Source organism: Helobdella robusta, assembly GCF_000326865.2.
Source record: "Helobdella robusta unplaced genomic scaffold HELROscaffold_4, whole genome shotgun sequence".
Classification (NCBI taxonomy): Eukaryota; Metazoa; Annelida; class Clitellata; order Rhynchobdellida; family Glossiphoniidae; genus Helobdella; species Helobdella robusta.
Genome location: NW_008704902.1, coordinates 5860351 through 5873698, shown reverse-complemented (window position 1 = coordinate 5873698; position 13348 = coordinate 5860351). Strand labels below are relative to the sequence as shown.

At 31.3% G+C, this 13348-nt stretch overlaps 2 protein-coding genes across 2 annotated transcripts; one reads left to right on the top strand and one right to left on the bottom strand.

Moving 5' to 3' along the window:
• Nucleotides 1-534: 534 nt before the first annotated feature.
• Nucleotides 535-3134, bottom strand: HELRODRAFT_66732 (hypothetical protein; the record flags this gene model as incomplete). The annotated part of the gene is made up of 4 exons (XM_009024213.1): nt 535-829; nt 1078-1190; nt 1281-1349; nt 3066-3134. The coding sequence occupies 4 exons, from the start codon at nt 3132-3134 to the stop codon at nt 535-537; spliced, it is 546 nt and encodes a 181-aa protein (XP_009022461.1).
• A 523-nt stretch (nt 3135-3657) lies between these two features.
• Nucleotides 3658-12788, top strand: HELRODRAFT_66523 (hypothetical protein; the record flags this gene model as incomplete). Its single annotated transcript, XM_009024187.1, has 11 exons — nt 3658-3808; nt 8907-9030; nt 9147-9232; nt 9907-10028; nt 10140-10318; nt 10482-10622; nt 10915-11067; nt 11227-11328; nt 11712-11782; nt 12002-12090; nt 12702-12788. The coding sequence occupies 11 exons, from the start codon at nt 3658-3660 to the stop codon at nt 12786-12788; spliced, it is 1305 nt and encodes a 434-aa protein (XP_009022435.1).
• Nucleotides 12789-13348: the final 560 nt, after the last annotated feature.

Here is a 13348-nt window from a genome sequence, read left to right as displayed (position 1 = left end):
CGTGTCATTATTATCGATGATTTCTCTGTTTCTAAATTTATTAGTGGGTAGGACTCCAATTGCACGTTGTTGAATATTCATTATCCGATGTCTTTGTTCTATGAGTACTGATTCGGCCAATTGTAAATTATATTGGTTGTTATTCTAATGTAAGATTTTATCATTGTTGTTCAAGATTTGCCTAGCAATTTTAGTTTTGTGTTTCTCTTTCATGTGATTATTTATAGCTCCAGTTTGTATGTGAGACTTTTTTACAGCTTGGTCGTCGTCATACCAATATATTCAGAATTATGGTGCCCACACCCACCTATATTACATTTAAACAAATATATTAGATGGCTATAATCCATTATCGATTTTGGCTCACTAGTGCAGTTGTTTTTCATCACGAGAGATGACGTTCTTTGGTTAGAGTGTACATTCGTAGTCTGATACAATAGTTTTCGTTTGATACTTGAACGTTATTTTTTATGATTCTTTTTATTAGATGGCTATGATCCATTATCGATTCTGGCTTACTAGTGCAGTGTATTTTCAACACGAGAGATGAAATTTTTTGGTTAGAGTAGTATATTCGTAGTTTCCGAAAAATCGAAAAGTAAATATGGAGCTAACTAATGCGGAACATGCTGTGATTTTCATCAATATAAATATATACATAAAAGACGAATTTATTAAAACAAATAACCAATATAAAGATAAGAAAAATGCGACAAGATGATATCCAATTTTGACCATGGTTTCTTTGATGAATAAACTTAATTGTTGTCTGTTGTGTATCTCAATTGGATCAAAAACTCCGAGATTACCTGAAGGCACTGTGGCATACCTGCAAGATGAAATAACTTAATCCTTAAAAAATTGACTTAACTTTTTCAACATGTATTAATAAGTTTAATCTGTTTTAAAGCTTCACCTTTATTACTAAACATGTAAGTTATGTGTTATGTAAAGTGATTGTGGTTTGCTAGTCATTGCAAATCAAATATAATTTTTTTCTAAAGACTAAAAACTGATGATTATGTTAAATATTTTGAGATACATGCGCTATTAATGTGCTATCATTTAAAATCAAACTTGTAAATGGTCCAAGCTGGCATGAGCATGAAGTAGAGAAACAAGATAACTTGCATATCAATGAGGTGCAACAGTGCCACACTTGCGGACAACAATATTTCAGGTATGACAACCTAAAAAAGAACATTTTGAAAATAATTTAATAAAGATTGCTCCACACTTGACCAATATCAAATGAGCACTAGAACAACTATATTGTAAACCTTGTTCAGTCTGCCACAGCAAGTTTTTGAGTTGATGTAATCACATTCCAAGTCTGACAGTGTGATCATCTATGAGAGATCATTTACAACATTCAATTACAATATTCTATCAACAATTTAATTTTTAGCTATTGATGTCCAGTAAAAGCAGACTCCACAATTACAAAAATATTTCAAAATTTTTGGTAAGTCTGTTTAATATTTAAGATTTAATTGTAATTTGAAAAAATAAACACATAGTGTTATTAAAAAGTACCAATGAAAATTATTACTAGAAGGCTCAATAAAAAAGGGGAATGGGACATAATCAGAAAAATTACAAGTTTTGTTCATTGCCATTTCTGCTTGCATACTGCCTTCGTAGCTGTCCACTGCCATCAAGTCTTTCAACACATGGGATGGGATCAATTGGTTTTGAAACTTTGAATGCCAACACATCATTAATGAGTTCACTATAGAGCAGTAAGTGCAGGTTGGCAGATTAAAAAAAAAACAAAAAATGATAAATAAGAAAGGAACCATAAAACAGCTGAGTTAGCACAAATAGTTAAATCTAACAAATAAGCCAACAATAAAATCAATAGTATTCTCCAAGACAAGCATCAATGGTACAACAGTGATGTTTACTTGGAATGTTGATGATTCAGCTCATACAAGTTTTGTTATGTTTATTTAGTGTAAAAGGTGATCATTAGTGATGATATAACTTTTCTTAATTGTTCATTCACTTATTTATTCCCATTTAATTTTCCAACTTCTTATTGAGATTGTTATCATTTTTTGAACAATAATTTATCACTTTTGTTTTATTCGATCACAATGACGGATCTAGCAGGTGGCATTATTTGTGTTAAAAGTTAGTAAAAGTCATTGTTTCAACGGAATAAGTAGTGTTTTGGAAGAGATAATTGACATTACAAGCCCATTAGCAGAAACATTGACAAATAAATTTTTGAACCAAATTTGTAAAAATTCCCCGTTATCGACTTTTTTTTAGAAATTCCCACCCCTGGTTGTTATTGTTCAACATCTTGGCCCCCAACCAAAGTTGTCTAGATTAGCCCCTGTTTGATTAATAAATTTTTCAATTACAGAACTGTTCTAAAATGTCAATAAGCTCAAAAGTAAGAAAAAAATTAAAATTTTAGCTATGTAGCATAAACTAAAGTTGTTACAATGAACAAAAAAGCCATTGTGAATAAAATGAAAAAGTTAAAAATAAACAAATAAAGCACAAAAAATGATATATAATGTAATTTACAAAAGATCTATTTAAAAAATCTAACTAAAATTAAAATTAAATAATAATAAATTGAATTCACTAACTATACTAAATTATTAAATATTCACTAAACTTTAGTGACTAAAGACTAAACAAGTACTTAAAATACTAATACTAATACACATACAATACCATATCATATTATGTAGGATATATAATTATTTATATATTATATATATTTTGCCATGGGATTATATATTATATTATTTATGTTTTATATATCTGTGATATATGATGGCGTAAATAAAACTGAAAGGCAATTAAATAGCTACAATGTATGAATGAAGTGATAATATTAATAATTAAATATATAATATTATAATTATATATGACAGTAATTAAATTATAAGACATGTACTGTGACAATTATAAATTATATATTTAGAGAATAAAATAAATAGTATGATAAGTAAATAAATAAATTATAAAAAAATTGGTTATGTTATTTATTATATTATAATATTCATTATAATATATAATATAATATAAGCAAGGTACCTTACATAAAAAACTGATATTCCCAGCATAGAAAGACTTTCGACCAAACTATAAATCGATATGAACAGTCCCATTGTGATGCGTTCCAGACTTGTTGAGATAAGTTGTCGCCTGCCGCCGTTCCCTCGTGCGGACGCTTGCTATCAACAACTATAAATAGGTTTTCAAATCTATAACGACGACAAACAAAAACAAACCCGTCATTTCAAAATACAGGTGGAACTAACATCAGCACGTCCATGTGGGAATCAACTAAAATGAAAATGTCTAAGCCATATAATTAGAAGCTGTATTTTATCTTATATATATATGGCTGTAAAAATATTTTAATATATATATTTATTGCTGTAAAGATGCTAAAAATAGTTTTACCTGTTTCCATAATTGAATAGCGCTATGTACTATGTATGTTTGTTTCTGACATTTGGTTTTTAAATGTTTATTAACTTTCTGGCGTTCCATATTTATTTTTAAGTGTTACTTTTGCCACACCAAAAACGCATGGTGCTCAGTGTTGTAAACTAAAGGAAGCTTGTTTATACTTTTTAGGTTTGTTTTGTTGTGACCCAGTGGTTTATTTTCATTCTGTCCAACCAAATGGCATCGAACACATCTTCAGAAGAAAATGCTTCTGGCAAAACGTTTCGTGACTTGGGGCTGAATAATTGGATTGTAAAACAATGTGAAATCGTGGGGATATCCAAACCCTCCCCAATTCAATTGAACTGTATACCAAAAATTTTAGAAGGTAAATTTTTTGAAACAGTTTCATTTTCATGAATAAGTAAATAAAGTGAACAAATTAGTTTTTTTTACATTATGGAGGTGAATGCTTTTTTTGTCTTACTAAAATACTAAATTTTTGATTGCAACGATAATATTTTTTTTATTAATAATAATTAATTTATTGATCAATACAATTATTATATTAAATATTAAAACAATACGATAAATTTTAATTTTTTAATCAATGGTAAATATTGCTGCTGAGTTATTGAAAAGTTGCTAAAGAATATGAGACTGAACTTAGCCACAATGACCGACCTATATAATTTTATAAGCAATCTTCGATGCCAACTATACACACGTTAAAAAGCCAATTATACACACGTTAAAAAAGAGATAAACGTAAAAGAGAGAGGGTACAGCAAGCCTGCATGCGATATATGTTATATTATGTTATATGATAGCTATATTATGTTATATCTTATATCCTGTTAAGTGGCAGCTAACAGGTTTGCATATATACATGTATATATAATTATATAGTTATATATCGATGCTATAAAAATATATAATACTGTAGTTGTGTGTATTTGATAATCCTATTAATTTCTATTATTTATTAGTAAATTAAATTTTGTGTGGTGTAAATATTAGATAATAATTATTATTTTTCTGCTGTATTTGTAGAAAAACATACACAATGAACACACAATGCATTTTTTTAAATCAATAACGATTAAAAAAAAACTTTTGCCTTTTCTTGATGATCCTACTCTTCTCCTTCTTGTTACTTCGTTAGTCTTATCTAGGATTGATTATTGTAACTCGCTCTACTATGGTCTACCTGACTCTATACTCTATCCTTTAATTGTGAGGTGAGCTGGTCAATTTTCTTTATGCTATAACACGGGTTATGCATAAGTTATAAGCTGATCTTTGATAACAGAATTTGGCATATTACACAACTTATTTATATATTTGAATTAATTAACTATTTGCTTGGTGTTATTTTTTGATGTTCAACATAACCGTAAATTTGAGTATTTTTTTAACGTATGTAAAATGGTAACTAAAATCCGGTTTAAATTTAGTGTGTTTAAGCATCTCTCTGGTTACTATTTTAATAAAATGACAACAACACAATTTCACTTGTACAATTTTAATAGGAATGACGTCACTGGTTGCCCATTTCATTGCATATTGCAAATACGTTGGAATTTCCATCGTGTTAAATCCTTTCAAAACAGCCTCAATAAGTGCCATAGAAAAATCGGTTACAACATTCGAATACAAAGGCCATTCTTTCAATTTTTTTGAGACGTAGTGCTTATAGTCAATAAGTACTTGACTTATGTGATCCACGTCGTGCCTACATGTTACAAAGTCGATCATTGAAATTATTCTATTATCTACTGAAATAACACCAGTGTAATAAAAAATTCTCTTCTGCTATGAGCTGGTCCTTCTTATCACCGATCCTGTCGATTCAAAATACAACACTGGCAATATGTTCTTTTTTTTGGTTCGTTTAGCAACTTCAACCTGTTTGTATGAATATGAAACGATGCATAACGGCTCACTAACATGTTGTATAAATCTATCACTATCTGAAGCAAGTAGTTCTTTTCTTAGCTTTATAATTACATCAAAAACGTTATCTTTATCCTCATCGTCAACACTCAATGACTCAGATCTAGCATTAGCTAAAACGTCATTTGAGTGAATTTGCATCATGTTACCTTGATGCACTGTATTATCATCGGAGGCATTAATACAGTCTATTCGGACAAGTGACGGTAGCTTATTAGCCAGTTTTATTTATCTGTGATTTCTTTCTAAACCTCTCAATTGTCTTATTCCTTTTCCTATGTGAAAATAGTACTTTATGTTTGTTAAAATTTTACAATTGACCAATGAATCAGACGGACTGGGTGATTTGATTTGCAAATTTATTTATTTACAAACATACATACGTGCGTACATACATACTCACACACGCACACACACATATATAAACATATATTGGTATGAATGTGAAAATAATGCACTGTAATCATTGGTTCGGGCATAATGCATGCAGAACCAATGGCACCGCTCTCAACTAACCTAATGATGAACTACGTTGTGCGATTGGCTGCAATAAAAAGGGCAGACATACACGAGCGCACGCCGCTTAAAATTCAATACTAAAAAACATACTTCGATGCCACTGGACTGAAAAAATAGCACAACCAAAAAAGCCCATTGAATAAAACGCACATAGACATAAACGAACATTGTTGAATTTGAAGTCAGTTAAATTTATCATAGAATTAATTGTTAAAGATATCGTTGGGTTATTTTGTTAATTATTGACACATACAATACACACACAATACATGCAAAAACATAATACATACACAAACACACCCACGCATACAAAGGCTAGAGGAACGTGTAATTTAAGTTTTTTTGTTGATCCATTTATTCACAATAAAATAAAGTGAAAGAGTCAGCCTAGCAATAAATGCTTATCTAGGGTTGAGGTGTTATAATGATTTTTATAATGAAATAAAAGCGATGATGGCAGACCAATAGTACCGACCACCATGTCTGCGAGTAAAATATCTTTCTGTTTCAGTCGCTGTGATACGACGCACAATGAAATGTGTTAGTTTTTCGAGTTTTGAACACCCTGGAAGGCTGTCTTTTTCAGTGGCTGATATATTGTTAGAAAGGTAATTTAATTCTACATCAGTGGTAGAAATCTTTTTTTGAGGCCGCAATTATGAATAGTGAAAAAAAATATTTTTGTTATTCGATGCACAATGTAAATGTTTTAGTTTTTCGATTTTTGAACACCCTGGAAGGCTGTTTTTTTCAGTGGCTGATATATTGTTAGAAAGGTAATTTAATTCTACATCAGTGGTAGAAATCTTTTTTTGAGGCCGCAATTATGAATAGTGAAAAAAATATTTTTGTTATTCGATGCACAATGTAAATGTTTTAGTTTTTCGAGTTTTGAACACCCTGGAAGGCTGTTTTTTTTAGTGGCTGATATGTTGTTAGAAAGGTAATTTAATTCTACATCAGTGGTAGAAATCTTTTTTTGAAGCCGCAATTATGAATGGTGAAAAAAAATATTTTTGTGATTTGATGCACAATGAAGTGTGTTTGTTTTTCGGGTTTTGAACACCCTGGAAGGCTGTTTTTTTCAGTGGCTGATATATTGTTAGAAAAGTAATTTAATTCTACATCAGTGGTAGAAAACTTTTTTTGAGGCCACAATTATGAAGGGTGAAAAAAAATATTTTTGCGATTTGATGCACAATGAAGTGTGTTTGTTTTTCGGGTTTTGAACACCCTGGAAGGCTGTTTTTTTCAGTGGCTGATATATTTTTAGAAAGGTAATTTAATTCTACATCAGTGGTAGAAATCTTTTTTTGAGGCCGCAATTATGAATAGTGAAAAAAATATTTTTGTTATTCGATGCACAATGTAAATGTTTTAGTTTTTCGAGTTTTGAACACCCTGGAAGGCTGTTTTTTTTAGTGGCTGATATATTGTTAGAAAGGTAATTTAATTCTACATCCTTGGTAGAAATCTTTTTTTGAGGCCGCAATTATGAATGGTGAAAAAAAATATTTTTGTGATTTGATGCACAATGAAGTGTGTTTGTTTTTCGGGTTTTGAACACCCTGGAAGGCTGTTTTTTTTAGTGGCTGATATATTGTTAGAAAGATAATTTAATTCTACATAAGTGGTAGAAATCTTTTTTTGAGGCCGCAATTATGAATAGTGAAAAAAATATTTTTGTTATTCGATGCACAATGTAAATGTTTTAGTTTTTCGAGTTTTGAACACCCTGGAAGGCTGTTTTTTTCAGTGGCTAATATATTGTTAGAAAGGTAATTTAATTCTACATAAGTGGTAGAAATCTTTTTTTGAGGCCGCAATTAATAATATTTTTAATGGATTTTTATGTTCAACTTACTGTCAATTTTTTTATGTTGTTCAATACATCATACAATCATTGTTCATACATGCGTTACTTAAATATATAGAATACATACATTTCATACATTTCAATGATCAGTTAAGGATTTATATAGCTATACAATTATTGGTAACATATATGAACATCTGCTGTGCATTCAGCAGATGGTCCTCTCTTTTTTCACGATCTCTCCGCGCACATAATGTATAGGTCGGTCATTGTGGCTGGTGGCTAAGTTCAGAATCATCTAAAGAATGAAGCTGTGAATTTTGTCAATAGTAAATTAATCATGTTTTTTTTTTAAATTAAAATATCAATGCAAAGAACTAAATTTGTTGAATAAAAATTTCCTAAAAATATTAAATCAACATGTAATGAGCCAATTTATGTTCTTATGAACGATCAAACGATGTTGCGTTTACATTCCTAGACTGACAACACTTGCTTTTCATTCTTGGAGCACATGTGTACACGCTGCAGTTTTAGAAACAACAATTTAGGAATGCATCTGTCAACCAAATATTTTCGTGCAGGACCATTCATGCATTTGCACATCAGAAGCGATATTTTTAAGTTATTCTTTTTCTAACATGCAACCAGTAAAGTTCTCTGAGCATCTGAGCTACGTGCTGGGCTGTATGATTTTCAATGAGTTGAATCTTGAGTACCGAAAAACAAACTGTTAAAACAGTAATCCAACCTTGTGTGTAGAAGTGCAACGATCAAACACCAAGTCAATTGTTTCTTCCTGCTTTAAATTTCAAAGATGCAAAATCTTAGAAAGTAGAAATTAATGATTAAAATAGCATTTTTTATCTTTTAAAAAGTCAACATTAATTATCTGAACCAACATCAGCCATTTCATGATTAACTGCAGTAGTAGAACTAGAATATAAAATTTTGGTTTGCCTAAGATATATTTTCTATTATGATCTATAATAACTAGCTGCATTCAGGATCAAAATTTTTTTTTTAGAAACTAACATTTATTTCATGAAGTAAGGTGCAAAAGAGGATGTTTTTATTCTAATTTCATAAAGTTAAATTGTAAATAACATTTTTATAGTTTGATGAAAATTATTCTTACAATGCTTAATAATACATGATTAATTTTATTTGATAACCTATTAAAAATGGCATGAAGGATCAGATTGCATAGGATGTGCCAAGACCGGCAGTGGGAAGACAGCAGCCTTCGTCCTGCCCATGTTACATCTCTTGTCTGAGGACCCCTATGGAATATTTGCTCTCATCATCACACCAACCAGGTGACACACACATTCTTACTTTTCTGAAGTTAACTGGGGATTTTTTTTATTGATATAAATGCTTTTCTAAGAACCAAGTTTTCAATTTGTTTGATCATATAATTTGAACTTCTCAGAGAATTGGCTCATCAGATTGGTGAACACTTTAAAGTGTTAGGCAAGCCATTGGGTCTCAAATACTCAATCATCATTGGAGGAGCAGGTAAATTGCGTATGCCTCATATGTTCACAGATTTTTTGCCTTCACTTTTTGCAATGTCTTATTAAATTTTTTGCATCTATAACTTAATATGGTGCCATCACTTTTATTTACAACCGTCGAAGTTGTCGCTGCCTAATCAGGTTCTCATCTTTTCAAATCTCAAATGCTCCTACTCAACACCATCCAAATAATGTGATAAGTCTTATTTGAATCAAGCACAGAGATTGATTCTCACTCACTCAATTAGCATGGCAATATTCATCTTCCTCTACTTCATGCATTTTGCCTCATCTAATTTTTTAAATACTTGACCACACTTTTTTTTCTAAATTTTCAGACTTCACTCACACAGTTGCATTACATTACCTTACAGCATTTATATATAATGTAACTTTCTGAACATGTCTTTGATCAGATGTAACCGTTGCAAAATGTACATGTTGATATGCCTGCCGTCGCATACTTCATAAATGGATTGACACCAGAAATTTTTTAAACAATCTGCATTGCACTTTCATGTCACTATTTGCTTTGTGCATATCTACAATGCTAGAAGACACTGTCTTGGTGCTGTGTTGTGCCAGTCGTATTATATGTTTATAAAATGATTAATCACATTAATGTCATTAAATGTTCGAATCATATATAATTAAAAGATGATTGATGATTGACAGATATAATAGAGCAGGGTATAGAGTTGTCCAACAAACCTCATATTGTCATTGCTACACCAGGAAGACTGGCTGACCACATTGAACATGGCACTGATTTCAGTTTAAAGAAAATCAGATTTTTGGTTGGTTGGTTATAATTTGTATTAGCTCTCGCTAGAATGCACTTCAAAAAGTGAAATAACGACGTAATAAAATAAGAAGTGCTGACGAATGATGGATGTTGAACGATGCAGGTGCTTGACGAAGCAGATCGCCTTCTTGAAGATAAGTTTGGTGACCAGTTGCAAACGATATTTTCAGTCCTACCCGAGAAACGACAAACCCTACTCTTCAGTGCCACCCTGACTGACACACTGCAACAGTTGGAACACATTTCCAACAACAAGCCATTTGTATGGGTCTCAAGCGATGCGTTAGTATTTATCTGGCCCGTCGGTTTACCTTCAAATTCTTTCTTATCAACTTATTTATTTAACACTTATTAGTAAAATAATTTCGTTGTGGTTGTTTGAAGACTTGTATAATATTTTGAGTGAAAGAGGAGCACCTGACTTAATCACTAATGAACCATGCAGAGTGGCCACAGTGGATACGTTGTCGCAACAGTATGTCCTGTGTCCCGCTGACATCAAGGATGCCTTCCTGGTTCACATCATCGATGTCTTCAAGAACAAACGTCCTAACTCATCTGTCATGATATTCGTCAACACATGCAAGTGAGCCATTTTAAGACTGCCACATTTTCGTTGGACACTGTTTGTCACATTAATTGACTGGTCCTCCAATGACGCTCTCCTATTTATTATTTCCTTCACTCATCAATTTTCATTAGTAGCTCAATTAAATTATTTATTAATGATACACTGCTGATATGACATGATATGATATGATATGACATATATGATATGATATGATATATATTATATGCCATTATAATTTAGTCCCAGTTTTCGCTTTACTTGTGTTTTGCCTGATTAATTATATATTAAATGCTCATGAACATTTGAGGTACTGTCAAATATTGGCAATGGTGCTTGTCGAGCTGGACTTTGAATGTGTGGCCTTGCACTCGATGCTTCAGCAAAAAATGAGGATTGCTGCTCTAAACAAGTTCAAGTCAAGTCAAGTTAAAATACTGGTGGCCACTGATGTTGCAAGCAGGTTGGTCATGCCCTCTCGTCATTGTTTACTCTTTAATTAAATAAATGATTTTCTGTTTCATCTGTTGTGTCATTTTTCTGATAGTTCTCCACTTCATCAATTTGTCCAGCCAGCCTGGCTGCAGTTATAGTGACTTAAATTTTTACTTATGATCAACAGAGGTCTGGACATTCCCACAGTCGACCTGGTAATCAACCACAACGTGCCAACTCGTCCCAAGGACTACATCCACAGAGTAGGCAGGACAGCAAGAGCCGGTGAGTGAGACTGCTCCGCTGCTATTTTTTAAAAAACCAAATTTCACAAACAGTCATCACCATTTTTATCATTAATATCTTTTAATTTATATATTTATTTATTACAATACCAACTTTTCTTCAGCATTTGATTTATTTTTTTTTCTTTCTTTAAATATTGTTTGCATTCAATTCAATCTGCTCATTTTGTTTCAACGTTTATTCCCTCATGAACAAATATATTGACAATTCATTCATATATCACTGGCATGTGCATGTAGCATTAGCTACTGGTTTGACTCTGTTTCACACTTTTTCATTTTTTTGTTATATGGTAATGGATGAATGAACAGGGCTTCCAAAGGTTGTTATTATCATTAAAAAAAAAAATTATTGATGTACAGGTAGAGGAGGAATGGCTGTAACGTTGGTGACGCCATTTGATGCGAAGTTGTTAGTTGCCATTGAGGATCACATAGGTTTGGAAAATAATTGCTGATCATTTTTATCCTATCTGCTTTCTAAAATTTTTTTAATATCAGTAAAAAATGTTTACAATATTTTTTTCAGTTTGAATCATGTATTTAAATAACTGGGCTGCGAGATTTTCAATGGCGTGGTTTTGATAGTCAGCAATAATTTTTTTCATACCCACATTAAGCATCTCCTCACTTAATTAGTTTTTTTAATATTTGCAGGTACAAAGTTGACAAAACATGATGTCGATGAAAAGGAAGTTGCAAAAATTGCTCTCGAGGTCAACGTCCTTAGGAGTAAATCTGAAATAGTCAGTATTTTATTGCTTGTTGTTGTTTTTTGAAATAAAGTTTGTTTTTTTTTACAATTTGACTGCCATAGTATTGCATTTGCGTATTGCATTTTTCTCATGTGACTAGCCTCCAATTGTTTCGTTAAAAATTACGGAATGTTTTCATAAAACCGCCTTACTCATTCACATACTGCACTACCTGTAATTGTTATCGCTCGTCAACTTTTTGTTGTATCGTTCTAGCACACTACAAATAACACCAGGGATCTGCATTTAAAATGCCGATGTGAAGATATTGTAATAGATGAAAACTATTTTGAATATTTTTTTAAATAATTAGATAAAGTCAAATGAATATTTGTTTGATTTGTTAATGGAAGTCACGTGTCAACTGACTCGTGCTAAAAAATTGTTTTGTGTCTGCATTGAGATAAGATTTGAAAGATATCATGGGACGAAATTATTTTAAAAAAATGTAATTTCATTGTTTTCAGCAAAACTTTTGTTCATAGTGTTTACATTGAAAATTTCTTAAATTCGGTAACCTGATGTGGTCTTTCCCTCATTTCATGTAAATTTTTTTTAAAATTTGCGTGCTAAATTTAACATCTGTAAATTGATGTGTGCAGAAATTAGAAGAATCAAACTTTGGGGAGAAGAGAGAAATAAACAAACGTAAAAAGGAAATATTGAAACAGGTTTCTTCAACATCTTAACTTAGATTAATTATTAACTAATAAAGCTTATTAACTGACATCAAAACTGCTACATTGGATTTTATTAAATTTTATTGATTCGATTTTTACATGTTGAATATATTAATGCCATTCAACATAACTACGTTTGTCAATGCTAGTTTGAAATTTGTATTTACGAATCGATACAAATTTTTAGGATTTGGATGATTTGGAGAAGAAAAGTAAAAAAAGAAGAAAAAATAAAGCAAAAAAATCATAATTTTTATTTATTTATTAAAAAAATTTTTTTAATTCTTGTGTAAATATACTTATTTATTAACTCGTTTCCTCTTAGTGTTATTTTTTTTAGTACGTGAGTCAAGTGTGTGTTCTACTGTAAGATTTACTACGGGAAAGTTACGCGACATATTTGACGAAGGGTTTCAGTGGCCAGTATTGTGATTTTGATTGGGGATGGTAGTTATGAAGTGACGCAAGCGCTTACGAGTCGACGTTTATTTCAATTCCTACGTTTAAATTCTGTGGTGCTCATTCAGTGGTGCGCGACCGTTGGGTGATCCCTGTACGACAGTGTTTCC